This window comes from Balaenoptera borealis (genome assembly GCF_965194805.1).
Source record: "Balaenoptera borealis genome assembly, chromosome: 1".
NCBI classification, from domain to species: Eukaryota; Metazoa; Chordata; class Mammalia; order Artiodactyla; family Balaenopteridae; genus Balaenoptera; species Balaenoptera borealis.
Window position 1 is genome coordinate 116,362,255 of NC_138860.1, and position 14,176 is coordinate 116,376,430.

At 34.8% G+C, this 14,176-nt stretch overlaps 1 protein-coding gene across 3 annotated transcripts in view; it reads right to left on the reverse strand.

Annotated features, from left to right (window-relative positions):
• The window catches only part of PKN2 (protein kinase N2), a 127,262-nt gene that overhangs the window by 19,434 nt on the left and 93,652 nt on the right, over nucleotides 1-14,176 (reverse strand). For all 3 annotated transcript variants that reach the window (XM_082383308.1, XM_082383306.1, XM_082383307.1), the window contains 5 exons: nucleotides 3,775-3,918; nucleotides 3,379-3,454; nucleotides 2,608-2,782; nucleotides 2,252-2,378; nucleotides 48-178 (listed from right to left, as the gene is read on the reverse strand). In XM_082383308.1, coding sequence (XP_082239434.1) covers nucleotides 48-178; nucleotides 2,252-2,378; nucleotides 2,608-2,782; nucleotides 3,379-3,454; nucleotides 3,775-3,918 — 653 coding nt within the window. The remainder of the gene's footprint in view (nucleotides 1-47; nucleotides 179-2,251; nucleotides 2,379-2,607; nucleotides 2,783-3,378; nucleotides 3,455-3,774; nucleotides 3,919-14,176) is intronic.

The following is a 14,176-nucleotide window of genomic DNA, read 5'->3' on the forward strand; positions in this document are numbered from 1 at the left end:
AAAGTATGGGACTAAACATGTAGCAAAGCTGTGTACATATTCTTTACCTTCTGTCCTCAAGTTCATGAATACCACTATATTCTAGGCCTGATTGAGGAATATCAGGCTCATACTCAGATTGAGATTTTGGAAGTAGTCTATTTCTGTCATTCTCAGTATCAAAAACTGTTTCTGAAACCTGTAAAATATTAAACACTCATTAAATCATAGAAACATTCAGAAAACAACTTATTAGGTAAGGATAGTTAAAGAAAAAAATGTTAAAAGTTGACATAAATATGGGTGAGAAAATAAAATTCAGATATTGGATATTCATTTTTATGGTTATTAATTATATATTACTCTTATCTAAAAAAGGTAAAAAAAATGAATACATTGGAAAAAACAAAAACACTAATTTGAAAAGATACATGAGCCCCAATGTTCACAGAAGCACTGTTTACAATAGCCAGTTACACAAAAGCAACCCAAGCGGCCATCAACAGACGACTGGTTTAAGAAGATGTGGTACATACAGATGGCCAATAGGCACATGAAAAGATGCTCATCATCACTAATTATTAGAGAAATGCAAATCAAAACAATAATGGGGTACCACCTCACATCGGTCAAAATGGCCATCATTAAAAAGTCTACAAATCATAAATGCTGGAGAGATGTAGAGAAAAGGGAACCCTCTTACACTACTGGTGGGAATGTGTTTAAATTGGTACAGCCATTATGGAAAACAGTATGGAGGTTCCTCAAAAAACTAAAAATAGAGTTGCCATATGATCCAGCAACTCCACTCCTGGGCATATACCCAGATGAATATCTAATTCAAAAAGATACACGCACCCTTATGTTCATAGCAGCACTATTTACAATAGCCAAGACATGGAAACAACCTAAATGTCCATCAACAGATGAATGGATAAAGAAGATGTGGTAAATATATATATATATATATCACACATACACACACATACATACAATGGAATTACTCAGCCATTAAAAAGAAATAATGTCATTTGCACCAACATGGACGGACCTAGAGATTATCATGCTAAGCAAAGTAAGTCAGAAAGAGAAAGACAAATACCATATGATATCACTTACATGTGGAATCAAAAATAAAACACAAATGAACGTATCTATGAAACAAAAACAGACTCACAAATATAGAGAACAGACTTGTGGTTGCTAAGGGGGAGGGGGTTTGGGGGAGGGAAGGGTTGGGAGTGTGGGATTAGCAGGTGCAAACTATTATATATAGGATGGGTAAACAACAAGGTCCTACAACATAGCACAAGGAACTATATTCAATATCCTGTGATAAACCATAATGGAAAGGAATATGAAAAAGAATATATATATATACGTATAACTGAGTGACTTTGCTATACAGCAGAAATTAAACACAACACTGTAAATCAACTATACTTCAATAAAATTTTTAAAAAATGTATGTGTGTGTATACATACACACACACACACACACACACAATGGAATATTACTCCCCCCAAAAAAAGAATGAAATAATGCCCTCTACAGCAACATGGATGGATGTAGAGAATATTATGCTTAGTGAAATAAGTCAGACAAAGAAATAAATACTATATGATATCACTTATATGTAGAATCTAAAAAATAATACAAATGAATGTATATACAAAACAGAAACAGACTCATAGATTTAGAAAACAAACTTGTGCTTACCAAGGGGAGGAGGAAGGGGGGAGGGACAAATTAGGGGTATGGGATTAACAGATACAAACTACTATATATAAAATGGATAAGCAATAGGATATACTGAATAGCACAGGGAATTATACCCATTATCTTGTACTAACCTATAATGAACTAGAATCTGAAAAAATACTGAATCACTATGCTGTACACCTGAAACACAATGTTGTAAATCAACCATATTTCAATTTAAAAAAATGAATACATTACTTTCATCTTACATGCATTTTCAAAAATCACGTTAACCTAGTTAGAAGATGCACAGTGTTTCAGGCAACATGTCATCCAATATCAGCCATGCTCCTATGCTCCTAGATTAAGCAGCCTATTCCATCTCTCCTGGCTCATGAGCATCCAGAGGTTTTTATGTTTCATTCACAAGCAACATAAACAACACAGTTCACACAGGCATTTTTTAACTAAAATGTTAAATGAGATGTTTTTAACATCTCATTCACTATGATGCTTTTACTGGTAATTTATCTGGTGAAAAGGAATTATACAAGGTTTAAAATGCCTTACCTGTCCTTGTGTATCCAAATCTCTTAATTCAGCAGATTCATCTATTTCTCCAAGGGAAGAATCACGTGGTGGGGCCAGAGGAGGCTCAGGTTCAAGATCAAAGTCCAATTTGGTTACTGCAGAATCACTTATAAAAGATAAAGCAATTCACCAAAAGCAGTAATCAAAAGTATATATTTTAAATAACTTTACAATTAAGGCAAACAATTTTATTGTTTTAAAAGTAAGCAGAGCACTAGCTTCAAAATACTATTTGGAAAAAATGAGACTTTTAATAGGCTCACTGTAATCAATACGTACAAATGTCACAATAACTATTTTACAAGAGCAATGCTTAAAAATCTTAAGACACATACCTAGCTGGAGGTGCTAGTTCAGGGATGTGTACATCAACCACTGGCACTGTAGCAGGCACAGGGGCTTGAGGGCTGAAGGTGCCAGAATGATTTACTGTAGGAATAGCTCTTCTCACTAGTCTTCCCCAAGTGGCAATATTAATATTCATTTGAGGAGCTCTGAGAAATGTTTTGCCTGTGGATATTGTAAATAAAGAAAACAGAACAAGTATTTTTTTAATATATTACCAAAAGCCATAATTTAAGAATTCATATTCATCGGTTTATAATTTATGAAGAACAAACAATATTTGTCACTTAAAAAAACAGTTCTTAACTATTTGTTATTAAAGGCTAGTGCAAAAAAGCAAAATCAGTTTTAAAAATAAATACGTAGGAATTGCTCATTTAAGTCTAGTAATGGTATGTGGTTAAGGTTTTAAAAACAGAATTCTTATCTTTTAGAGATACTAACTGTAATATTTATGGATGAATCAATATGATGTCTGGGTTTGCTTCAAATAATCTGAGGAAGTTGTAAGCGATGGAACATAGATGAAACAAAACTGGACATAAGCTGACTGTTGTTGAAGCTGAGTGATGGCACACCGCACTAGTCTCTATACTTACGCATGTTTCAAATTTTCCATAACAAAATTTAGAAGTAAATAATTGAACAAATAAGAAGAAAACACAAAGAAAAGATGGATATCACTTTTTAAATAGTATATACATTTTTAAAGTATTTAAGATAACACCAAAACACTTTGTACTTGATTTCTCAGTAATTACCTTGTTGTTTCGAAAAAATTTTCTTTTGTCTTTGGAGTTTTGGTCTTCTTTCAATAACTGGATTAAAAAAGGTAACCTGCAGTTAAGAAAATTCAAGTTGACATGACTATAGCATTAGATTTATGGTTCATGAAATTCAATAAACTTGCAAGTTTGAAAACTTAAGAAAATCTGAGATATAATTTAGTTCCATCTCCTCATTTTCTAGATGAGAAAACAGACCTAGAGAGGATAAATGACTTGTCTCAGGGTAACATACCTATTTAGTGGCAGAGTTGAGCCAAGAATTCAAGTTGTCTGCCATTCAGCCTAATACTCTTCCCACTTCTACATCATGTTGCCTACATATATAATTTCAATGGTAGTTATGCATATTTAATAAAATACATTTATTACCTCTGCAAATAAAGTACCCTGCGGTTCCAAATAGAGACACATGCCATGCCGTTGGTTGTCTAAAAAATCTTCTAACCTCAGAAATTTTACAGCACACAGAGATCGCCAATCACGCCAATAAACTGAAATTTCCAGTTCACGTGACTAGAATAATTAAATAAAAAATAAAGAAAACAGGGAACACATCATTGGACACACATGTGAATAAAATATTACAAAAAATATAAAATACAAATACAATAAACAAAGATAACATACACAACGGTTGCACTATTTTAAAGAGTGCTTTTATAATGTTTCTCTATTATATATTACTTTAACAAACTTACACATTTTAACTAAAAGGAAGACATTCATATTCCAACATTCTCCAGTTAAGGTATTCCTTTTAGATAAAGAATACACAACTGGGAACAATCAATACAGATGAATGACCACCGAAACTCTTTCTTTCCATCTCAGAGCTTCAATCTTTTGGATTTTCCTTCTCCTATTGGCATCATAGGCTGTGCTGTTGCTAGACCTCAATGTTCACCTCAAAGAACCCATTTCAAACCTTCGTATTTCTTTATCCCAATGTTGATCAGGAAAAGGTCTGTGAATAGCATTTATTCTCCACTTTCAGTGTGCCACACACTATGCCAAACACTTTAAGAATGTTAGGTCATTTAATCTTCTAAAGAATACCACCGGGTAATAAGACCAGTGATTACAGGGGTCTGCGTAGGTAGGTAGCAAACAGGAAACTAAGTTTTATACAGAAAAATGTTCATTTATTACAACATCAAACACAACAAAACGAAACAAAAAACCCCCCCAAAACCAGGGACAACTTGAGTATTATACCTTATCTACATGAGGGAACATTCTGTAGTCATTAAAAATAATGCTTATGTGGAAAATATATTTAAGGTTTTAACAATCAATTATTAAATGTACTTGTAGAACACAGTTTATAAACTGGAGGTCAAGCCATAAATTGACCTCTACATACAAGTCATAATCTGCATACATTTTAATTATAAAGCATAAGACTTCTCCATTATTTTGTTTTTCAGGATTTTGTGGATCACCCACAAAAAGAGATAAATGTTTTTCCCTTTAGGCTCAACAAAGTAATAAATTACTTCTTTCATATAAAAACTTTCAATTTGTGAACTTATGCATCTTATTATCTAAGCTTCTAGTATGCATAATAAAAAAACCATTTGACTTTAAATAATAAAACTAGTTGATGCAAATGAACACAGAAAACACTTATAAAAAAACAGAACATGAAAAAAATGAGTCAAGACACAATGTGCCAAAAGGTCTCATAGACACTCAGAAGAAAAGGACTAGAAAAAGATATCTTGGCAGTGAGTATATGAGCTCAGGACTTCCTACCTCATTGCTTCTCTCTGATACATAATTACTATGGGAGAGAATACTTGTCAGGAAAGGGTAAGGATGAGTACAGGATAATTATTTTTTTATTTTAAGATCAGCAAATGGCATTTAGAAGTGGTGGGTATTAATGCTATAATATTCCATTCAAGTTAAAATTTTAAGTATTTTGAAAACAGTTATTTTGGGAAATAAACTGCATAACTGAACCAGGGGTTGGTAATTTAGACTACTTTATTTTAGATTAGAAAAGGAGAGGTCTACTTTCTCCTAACTTCTTCCATGGTATCAGGGAGGAAAACTTGTTATGGATCAGGCAAATGCAAGTGGTATAGATGCTAGGGACAAAATTAGTAATTCTTAAAAGTTCTTATACTTTTCACATTGCTAAAATTGTAAGAGTATATCTTTCTCTGGATGAGAGAAGGTCAAATCACCTCCTTTATATTTTCTCTAGCCACTCTGGTAAAACTCACATATTAACTCATTTCTCTTTCCTCTGTCTGTTTATTCCATTCTTCAACCTGAAGTATGTTAGAAACACCTGAGATTTGGGATGGAAGGTTATCTTAAGGCCTACATTAGCTTTCCTGGAGTTCTACATGAAATTTTAGGTATAAAGCTCTTTACTTTTTGTTACTTTGCATTGTTCCCTGTATCACTCTCTCTACAATTTAAGGGGGGAGAGTGGCTACAGTCCAAAGCAGATTAAGATATTTTATGTCTATTCATAACACTGTTGCATGGAACCCTAATCCTACTTTAACCCCTAACATCTACTGCAATTCAGTAAAGCAGGGATATAGTATCTGAAAAGCAAAGTACCCTCTATATAGGGAAATGCCACTGATATTTATTGAATTTAAATTGCAAGTATGACTGCTCATTTGCTGGCAATTTTCCAGATGAAGCAGGTCCATTCCATAAAGCAAGGGCATGTTTGTAGGTAATGTCAAACCTCAAGAGCAACAAAATTCTACATGGAGTAAAACCACTGCCAAAATAGCTGAGCAGTATGATCTGAGCTAAGTACAGATTGGCAATACTGGCAAACTGTCTCAACTTGTGTTTCATTTTGTCTTATTATGAATCTGAACCTAGGATCAAAGAAGAAACTGTGGTAGAACTAAGGAATCTGTATGGTTTGTCTGAAGTCTCTGTAAGGCCCGAAAGTAAATAGTAACTACTTTTTCTAAAGTAGTTAGCATGATGATTTGATACACATATACAAATATATACTACTAAAGAATTCCTCCCATCTAATTAACACATCTATCACCTATTTTACACACACACACAAAATATTTACATTTGGTAAGAACATTTAAGTTCTGTTCTCTTAGCAAATTTCATTCACACAATATAGTATTATTAACTAGTCACCATTATACACTGCATTATACATTAGATGCTCAGACCTTATTTACCTTATAACTGAAAGTTTGTACCTTTTTACCAACCTCTCCATACAAACATTTTTCTACTCTTGGTTTCTATGAGTTTGACTTTTTAAGATTTCACATGTAAATGATACCATGTAATATTTGTCTTTCTCTGTCTGACTTCTTTCACTTAGGATAATGTCCTCAAGGTCCATCCATGTTGTCACAATGGCAGTTTTTCCTTCTTTCTCATGGTTGAATAACATTCCATTGTATATATATACCACATTTTCTTTATCCATTCATCTTTTGATGGACACAGACTGTTTCCAGATATTGGCCATTGTGAATAATGCTGCAATGAACATGGGAGTGCAGATATCTCTTCAATATCCTGTTTTCATTTCCTTTGAATATATACCCAAGAGTTGGACTGCTGGATCATATGGTAGTTCTATTTTTAATTTTTTGAGGAACCTCCATACTGTTTTCCACAGTGGCTGAACCAATTTACATTCCCACCAACAGTGTACAAGGGTTCCTTTTTCTCCACATCCTTGCCAACACTTATCTCTTGTCTTCTTGATGACAGCCATGCTAACATGTGATATCTCACTGTGGATTTGAATTGCATTTCCCTGATGATTAGTGATGTTGAGCACCATTTCATGTCATTCTTGGCCATGTGGATGTCTTCTTTAGAAAAATGTCTATTCAGTTTCTTTGCCCATTTTAAATCAGATTATTTGTTTTTTGTTGTTCTTGCTATTGAGTTGTGCAAGTTCTTTATATATTTTGCAATATTAACTTCTTATCTGATAGATGACTTGCAAATATCTTCTCCCATTCTGTAGATTGCCTTTTCATTTTCTTGATGGTGTCCTTTGCTGTGCACAAGCTTTTTAGTTAGTAACTACTTCTTTTTTTAATTTAATTTTAATTTTAATTTTTGGCCACACTACACAGCTTGTGGGATTTTAGTTCCCTGACCAGGGATCGGACCCGGGCCCTTGGCAGTGAGAGTGTGGAGTCCTAACCACTGGTTGTCAGGGAGTTCCCAGTAACTACTTCTTAATAAATGGAACTACTGGGTATTTCTTTTGGCCTAGAGACACACTGTAAAAAAATTACTGGAACACTGAGGATGTTGTGAATCGAGAAAGTTTGGGAACCTCTGATAGGTGAAAATGAGAGGCAGGTTTCACTGCTGAAAAGGAAAGAAAGGGCAAAAAGCAAATTTTCTGCAGCTACTAAGAGAGAGAAAATTATTCAAAGCATGGAAAATTCAAAAACCAAGGAAAGGTGAGATTTGTAAAGGTGCACATGTCAGGTGTCACATTAATTGGTCTCCTCCTTTGATTACTTGGTCTTCTATGGGCTTCTGAGGACAACATAGGCTTGGGAAACATCAACTAGGGTCCCAGCAGTAAAGAGACTGCACACTCAAAAAGAGTTTAAGTTTTTAAAAATTGGCTATTTATGAAGGTAAGATTCAGGTTAAGGAATCAACAAGGACGGGAAGTATCTGAGGATTACCTACAGTAGAAATCTATTACCACTCGTAGCCTGAATGAGCAAGAAGAAACAGTTACCAGAATTCAGTGAGAACTGGATCTTGGAAAAGTGACTGTCAAACAGGAACTGCAGCCATAGATGAACACTGCTGTAAAAAAGGGAAGGAGAGAAGGAAACAAACACCCTGATTACCCTCTCCTCCTGCCCTTAGATCTTCTAACATTGTCTCCCCTTTCATGTCAGAGCCCACTGATTCAAACTCGCAGCTATCAGCCTCCAGAGACAAAGAGAAGAACAGGGAAGGGAGGCCATCAGAATCTACTATGGGGCAAAGAGAAAACTACCACCTCAGGAAACAGTAATATCTGTTTTCAGTTCAGGAGTTCAATGAGGGTGATTCTCAGCTGGAACTAATGTGACAAAAAGAAGGAAACCTTAGGATCTTTTGGGAAAATGAGAAACAGAGAAGAGTGAGACTGAGATAACGGAGAATACAAAGCTATGACCTCTGCTTGAAAAGTCTGCCCCCTATAGATGTGGGAGCAGAAAAGAAAAGTAAACAATTGTGATACAAACTATTTAGTGCTGTAACAGTTATATATAACTGCACCCTATATCAATTCACATCCTAGAAAAAGTTCCAAAGACTCCCTATTATTCCAAACCTATTACAAACTTTTCTGCCTCAGTGTATACACATATAGTTCCTATTTCTAATCATGTATCTTATTTCCCAACCAAAACCTACATACCTATAAAGACAAGGTTGAAGGATGCTGTGGGGGCATCAGTAAGGAAATGGTAAAGGGTAACAATAGTTTTAGGGTAAACAGAGAAGAAAATGAAATTTTCTGATGGCCCCTTTCTCAACTCCTTCCTGAAGAATCAAGGAAATGGAAATGTTTGACCAAACATCTAGCTGTGTGGTAACAAAGAAGTAAAAGAGCCAGAGTAACAATAATAACATGAGCTATCATTTACAGCAACACCATTATGTACAAGGTGTTAAACTAGGTGCTTTATGCAGATCTGGTAACAGTTTAGAATACTAAATTTAAGATTTCAGAACAATTCATTGCTAAAATGACAAGGAGCAAAGGTATACTGGGGTTGACGCATTCAAAGAAGTTTGAAATAATATGTTAAATCGGTTGTTGTTTAGATAGTTAGATTTTTAAAATCCCCCATAATGATGACGGGATGTTGGAGTGAAGAACCAAAGTCCTTAAGGATACTTACTGGCAAGTGCCTGGTGGTCAAGAGATGATAGAGGGGTGGGGGGAAAAGACAATTATACATATAGTTCATTGGCTCAGAGGACTCATATAGCCTCAGAGGATATGATGTGTCATTTGATAGTAATAGAATTGGAAGCAGCAAAAGAGGTAAAAAGGGTAAGTATTATTATAGCTCCATTATAAGTTAAAAAACAGCATCTCAAGAATAAAATACCTAGGAATAAACTTACCTAAGGAGGTAAAAAACCTGTACTCAGAAAACTATAAGATACTAATGAAAGAAATCAAAGATGACACAAACAGATGGAGAGATATACCATGTTCTTGGATTGGAAGAATCAACATTGTGAAAATGACTATACTACCCAAAGCAATCTACAGATTCAGTGCAATCCGTATCAAATTACTAATGGCATTTTTCACAGAATTAGAACAAAAAATTTTACAATTTGTATGGAAGCACAAAAGACCCCGAATAGCCAAAGCAATCTTGAGAAAGAAAAAAGGAGCTGGAAGAATCAGGCTCCCTGACTTCAGACTATACTACAAAGCTACAGTAATCAGGACAGTATGGTCCTGGCACAAAAACAGAAATACAGATCAATGGAACAGGACAGAAAGTCCAGAGATAAACCCACGCACCTATGGTCACCTAATCCATGACAAAGAAGGCAAGAATATACAATGGAGGAAAGACTGTCTCTTCAATAAGTGGTGCTGGGAAAACTGGACAGCTACATGTCAAAGAATGAAATTAGAACACTACCTACACCATACACAAAAATAAACTCAAAATGGATTAAAGACCATTCTGAATGTAAAGTCAGATACTATAAAACTCTTAGAGGAAAACATAGGCAGAACACTCTTTTATCGCAGCAAGATTTTTTTCTATTCACCTCCTAGGGTAATGAAAATAAAAACAAAAATAGACAAATGGGGCCTAATTAAACTTGAAAGCTTTTGTACAGCAAAGGAAACCATAAACACAACTAAAAGACAACCCTCAGAATGTGAGAAAATATTTGCCAACAAAGCAACCGACAAAGAATTAATCTCCAAAATACACAAATGGCTCACGCAGCTCAATATCAAAAAAAGAAACAACCCAATCAAAAAATGGGTGGAAGACCTAAATAGACATTTCTCCAAAGAAGACATACAGATGGCTAAAAAGCACATGGAATGATGCTCAACATCACTAATTATCAGAGAAATGCAAATCAAAACTGCAATGAGGTACCACCTCACACTGGTCAGAATTGCCATCATCAAAAAATCTACAAACAATAAATGCTGGAGAGGGTGTGTAGAAAAGGGAACCCTCCTACACTGTTGGTGGGAATGTAAACTGGTACAGCCACTATGGAGAACAGTATGAAGGTTCCTTAAAAAACTGAAAATATAGCTACCATATGATCCAACAATCCCACTCCTGGGCATATATCCAGAGAAAATCATGATTCGAAAATATACATGCACCCCAGTGCTCATTACAGCACTATTTACAATAGCCAGGACATGGAAGGAACCTAAATGTCCATCATGGAGGAATGGATAAAGAAGATGTGGTACATATATACAATGGAATATTACTCAGCCATAAAAAAGTATGAAATAATTCCATTTGCAGTGACATGGACTGGACCTAGAGATTGTCATACTGAGTGAAGTAGGTCAGACAAAGACAAACATATGATATCGCTTATATGTGGAATCTAAAAAAAGGGTACAAATGAACTTATCTACAAAATAGAAATAGAGTTACAGATGTAGAAAACAAACTTATTTGTTTATCAGGGGCTTACCAGGGGGTAAGGAGGTGGGTGGGATAAATTGGGAGATTGGGATTGACATATAAGCAATACTATATATAAAATAGATGATCAATAAGGACAGTACAGCACAGGGAACTCTACTCAATACTCTGTAATGGCCTATATGGGAAAAGAATCTAAAAAAGAGTGGATATATGTATATGTATAACTGATTCAGTTTGCTGTACACCTGAAACTAACACACACTGTAAATCAACTATACTCTAATAAATATTAAAACAAACAAACAAACAAAAAAATAGCATCTCAGATTAAACAATACGCCGAATGTGGGAATTCCCTGGCAGTCCAGTTGTTAGGACCTGGCATTTTCACTGCAGTGGCCTGGGTTCAATCCCTGGTCAGAGAACTAAAATCCTGCAAGCCGCATGGTACGGCCAAAAACAACAATAATATGCTGAATGTTAGCTCACACATGGAAGAAATTAAAATTTCTTTGTATTCCTATTCTATGGCTTGTTCTATATTGAGATGTTTCACACCCCATTTAGATGTTTGCATGCATTTTTATCCTTTTATAGGGAGGAAAGCATCTTGCTCATTATCATGGTTTCTATGAGGAATAATTTTCATTTTTCTCCTAAATATCTGGGTCTCTACCTTAACCCTCTTATTCATCTCCTGGAGTGAGTTATCTGATAAAAGACTGGGAGAGAAACTGGACATGAATAATCCAGTCCATTTCTTCCTTTTTTCCTTGAGAGCCGGGCTGTTAAATGGAAGTATACAATTTGTTTTTCTCTGCTATGCCTTAAGTTTTATATGGGCTGGAGCCCACAATGATCTAAGGGACTGAGTATAGCCCCATTATTGTTGCACACCCAACCACACTTTCAAATATCAGCTCATAATGACATTTTACTTTCCATTAGTCACACCTTTCTTTCTTTTAACTAGTTCGGAACTTGGGTAAGGAAGAGCCCCACATACAAAACTTCCAATCTTCTTCTTAATGGCTCATTTTAAGACAGCCAAGGATGGCCACACATTTCACCAAATCTGCAATACGATAAACAGAGATTATGAAATGGATCTCAGGAGAAATAAAGACAATTCAGGGAGAAGAAAACATAAAATTGATATCCTCTAAAATGTAAGAGAGGATATTATCCCCATGAGAGGAAAACAAGATATTTAAAAGAATAAACTTTTAGAAATTAAAAATATAATATCAGATATAAGTTTGTCAATCAAGTCTTGGCAAATAAAAGTATCAAACTTTCCCAGAAAGCAGAACAAAAAGACACACTGACAGACAATAGATAAAAGATAAGAAAATCAGAGGATCAATCTAAAAGGTTCAACTAGCAAGAGAGACACTGAAAATGAAGAGGAAATTATCAAATAAATGCAATTTCTCAAATCTGAAGAATAAGCTTTCAAAACTGAAGGTGCCACACAGTACCTATCACAAAGAGTGAAAACCACCTACACCTAATAAGGTACACCATTGTGAAATCACAAAATCCCAGGGGAAAAAAGATAAAAATCTTAAAATCTTTAAAAAAGAAAAAGCAAATCAAAATCAAAGATTAGAAATCAAAGACACATAAGCAATCTCAACTACAATACTAGAACTACAATTCCTTAAAATTCTTAATGAAAATAATCTCCAACCTAGAATTCTAGACTCCAAGCATGACAGCAGAATAAAGATATTTCAGATATGCAAGATCTCTAAAACTTTCATTCACTCTTTTCTCAGCATGTAAATGTGGGATATGATCCACCAAAATGAGGAAGTAAAACAAGAAAGCTGAAAGAGAAATTCAAGACTCAGGTGATCCAATAGGATTATGGTGAAAGAGAGTCTCAAGATAAAAGCTATATAGCAGTCATTTAAATTGGAGCAGAAAGATGTAAGGCTCCAGAAAGGATGTTGCTAGGGAGTAGAGTGGGTCCAAGGATGACTGACAGCTTGCTGATACAACTGCCTACATAAGAGTTATTCTAGAGTCCTTCTGGAGATCCTGGTGATAAAGGATAGGTGTATAGAAAACTAAGCAAAGCAAAACAAAATACGCAATTAAAAAAAGGGCAATTATTTGCCCAAAGGGGGTCTTGGTACTAAAAAGAGAATGTAATCATGGTATGGAATATGGTTCATCTGTAAACAATATTTACATAGTCATAATAATATAAACACTAAGTTACTGATTTAACCTAATTATTTGGAAGAATGAGGATAGGAGTGTGGATGGTTTAAGAGTAGTATGTATAGGCAATTTCTGAAAATGTGAAACCAATAAATAATAAGAATCCCTTGAGTTCTTGGATACCTTAGCCTCTCACTCCTACCAATATCTACAATCTTTCCACAATCTCAGCTGTTTGAATCCTTCTCTCTGACCATCACCTCCTAACATTCTACTAGCTCACTCTTTCTAGTTCCTCAGTATCCACTGGTCCTTCAATGCTACTGTTACTTCTAATCTATTAACCCTATTACATTTTTACTGGCTCTCACTACCTTAGATGTTCTCTTCTTCCTTTTCCATTGAGCAGTGAACATTCTCTAGTACTCTGCTCTTAACAGAACTGGCTCCTGCTAAAATTTTTCTAAGTTTCAGTTCATCCTGTTTCTAATATTGATAAAGGTGGTTCTCTATTACATTAGCAAAGTTAATCAAAGGGAAATGTTCATGAGAAATGGTTAGATATAAAGGGTCTTGCTTTTTATTTCAATCTCTCATGGGAGGATTAAACTTTTACAGCAGGAGGGCTGAGGGAATTCAGAAAAAATGTGAAATTACATAGCTACTGTGTTTATAATAAACATTAAGAAAGACCAATTTTTATAGGAAAATATAAAAAGGGTAACCTGATAACAGAAAGAACACAGAACTGACAGGACACTTCAGAATCCTAGATTATAGCTTAGGCTAGTTATTTAACCCCTAGGCCATAATAATATCCTTATTAATCTGTAAAATGAGGGGGCTGGATTACACCAGCAATTTTCAAAACTTTTTTTTTTTTTTAAAGTGGCAAAATCCAAATGACATCTTATCCAGAATCTCAAAACAAAAAGAAAAAAAAAGGG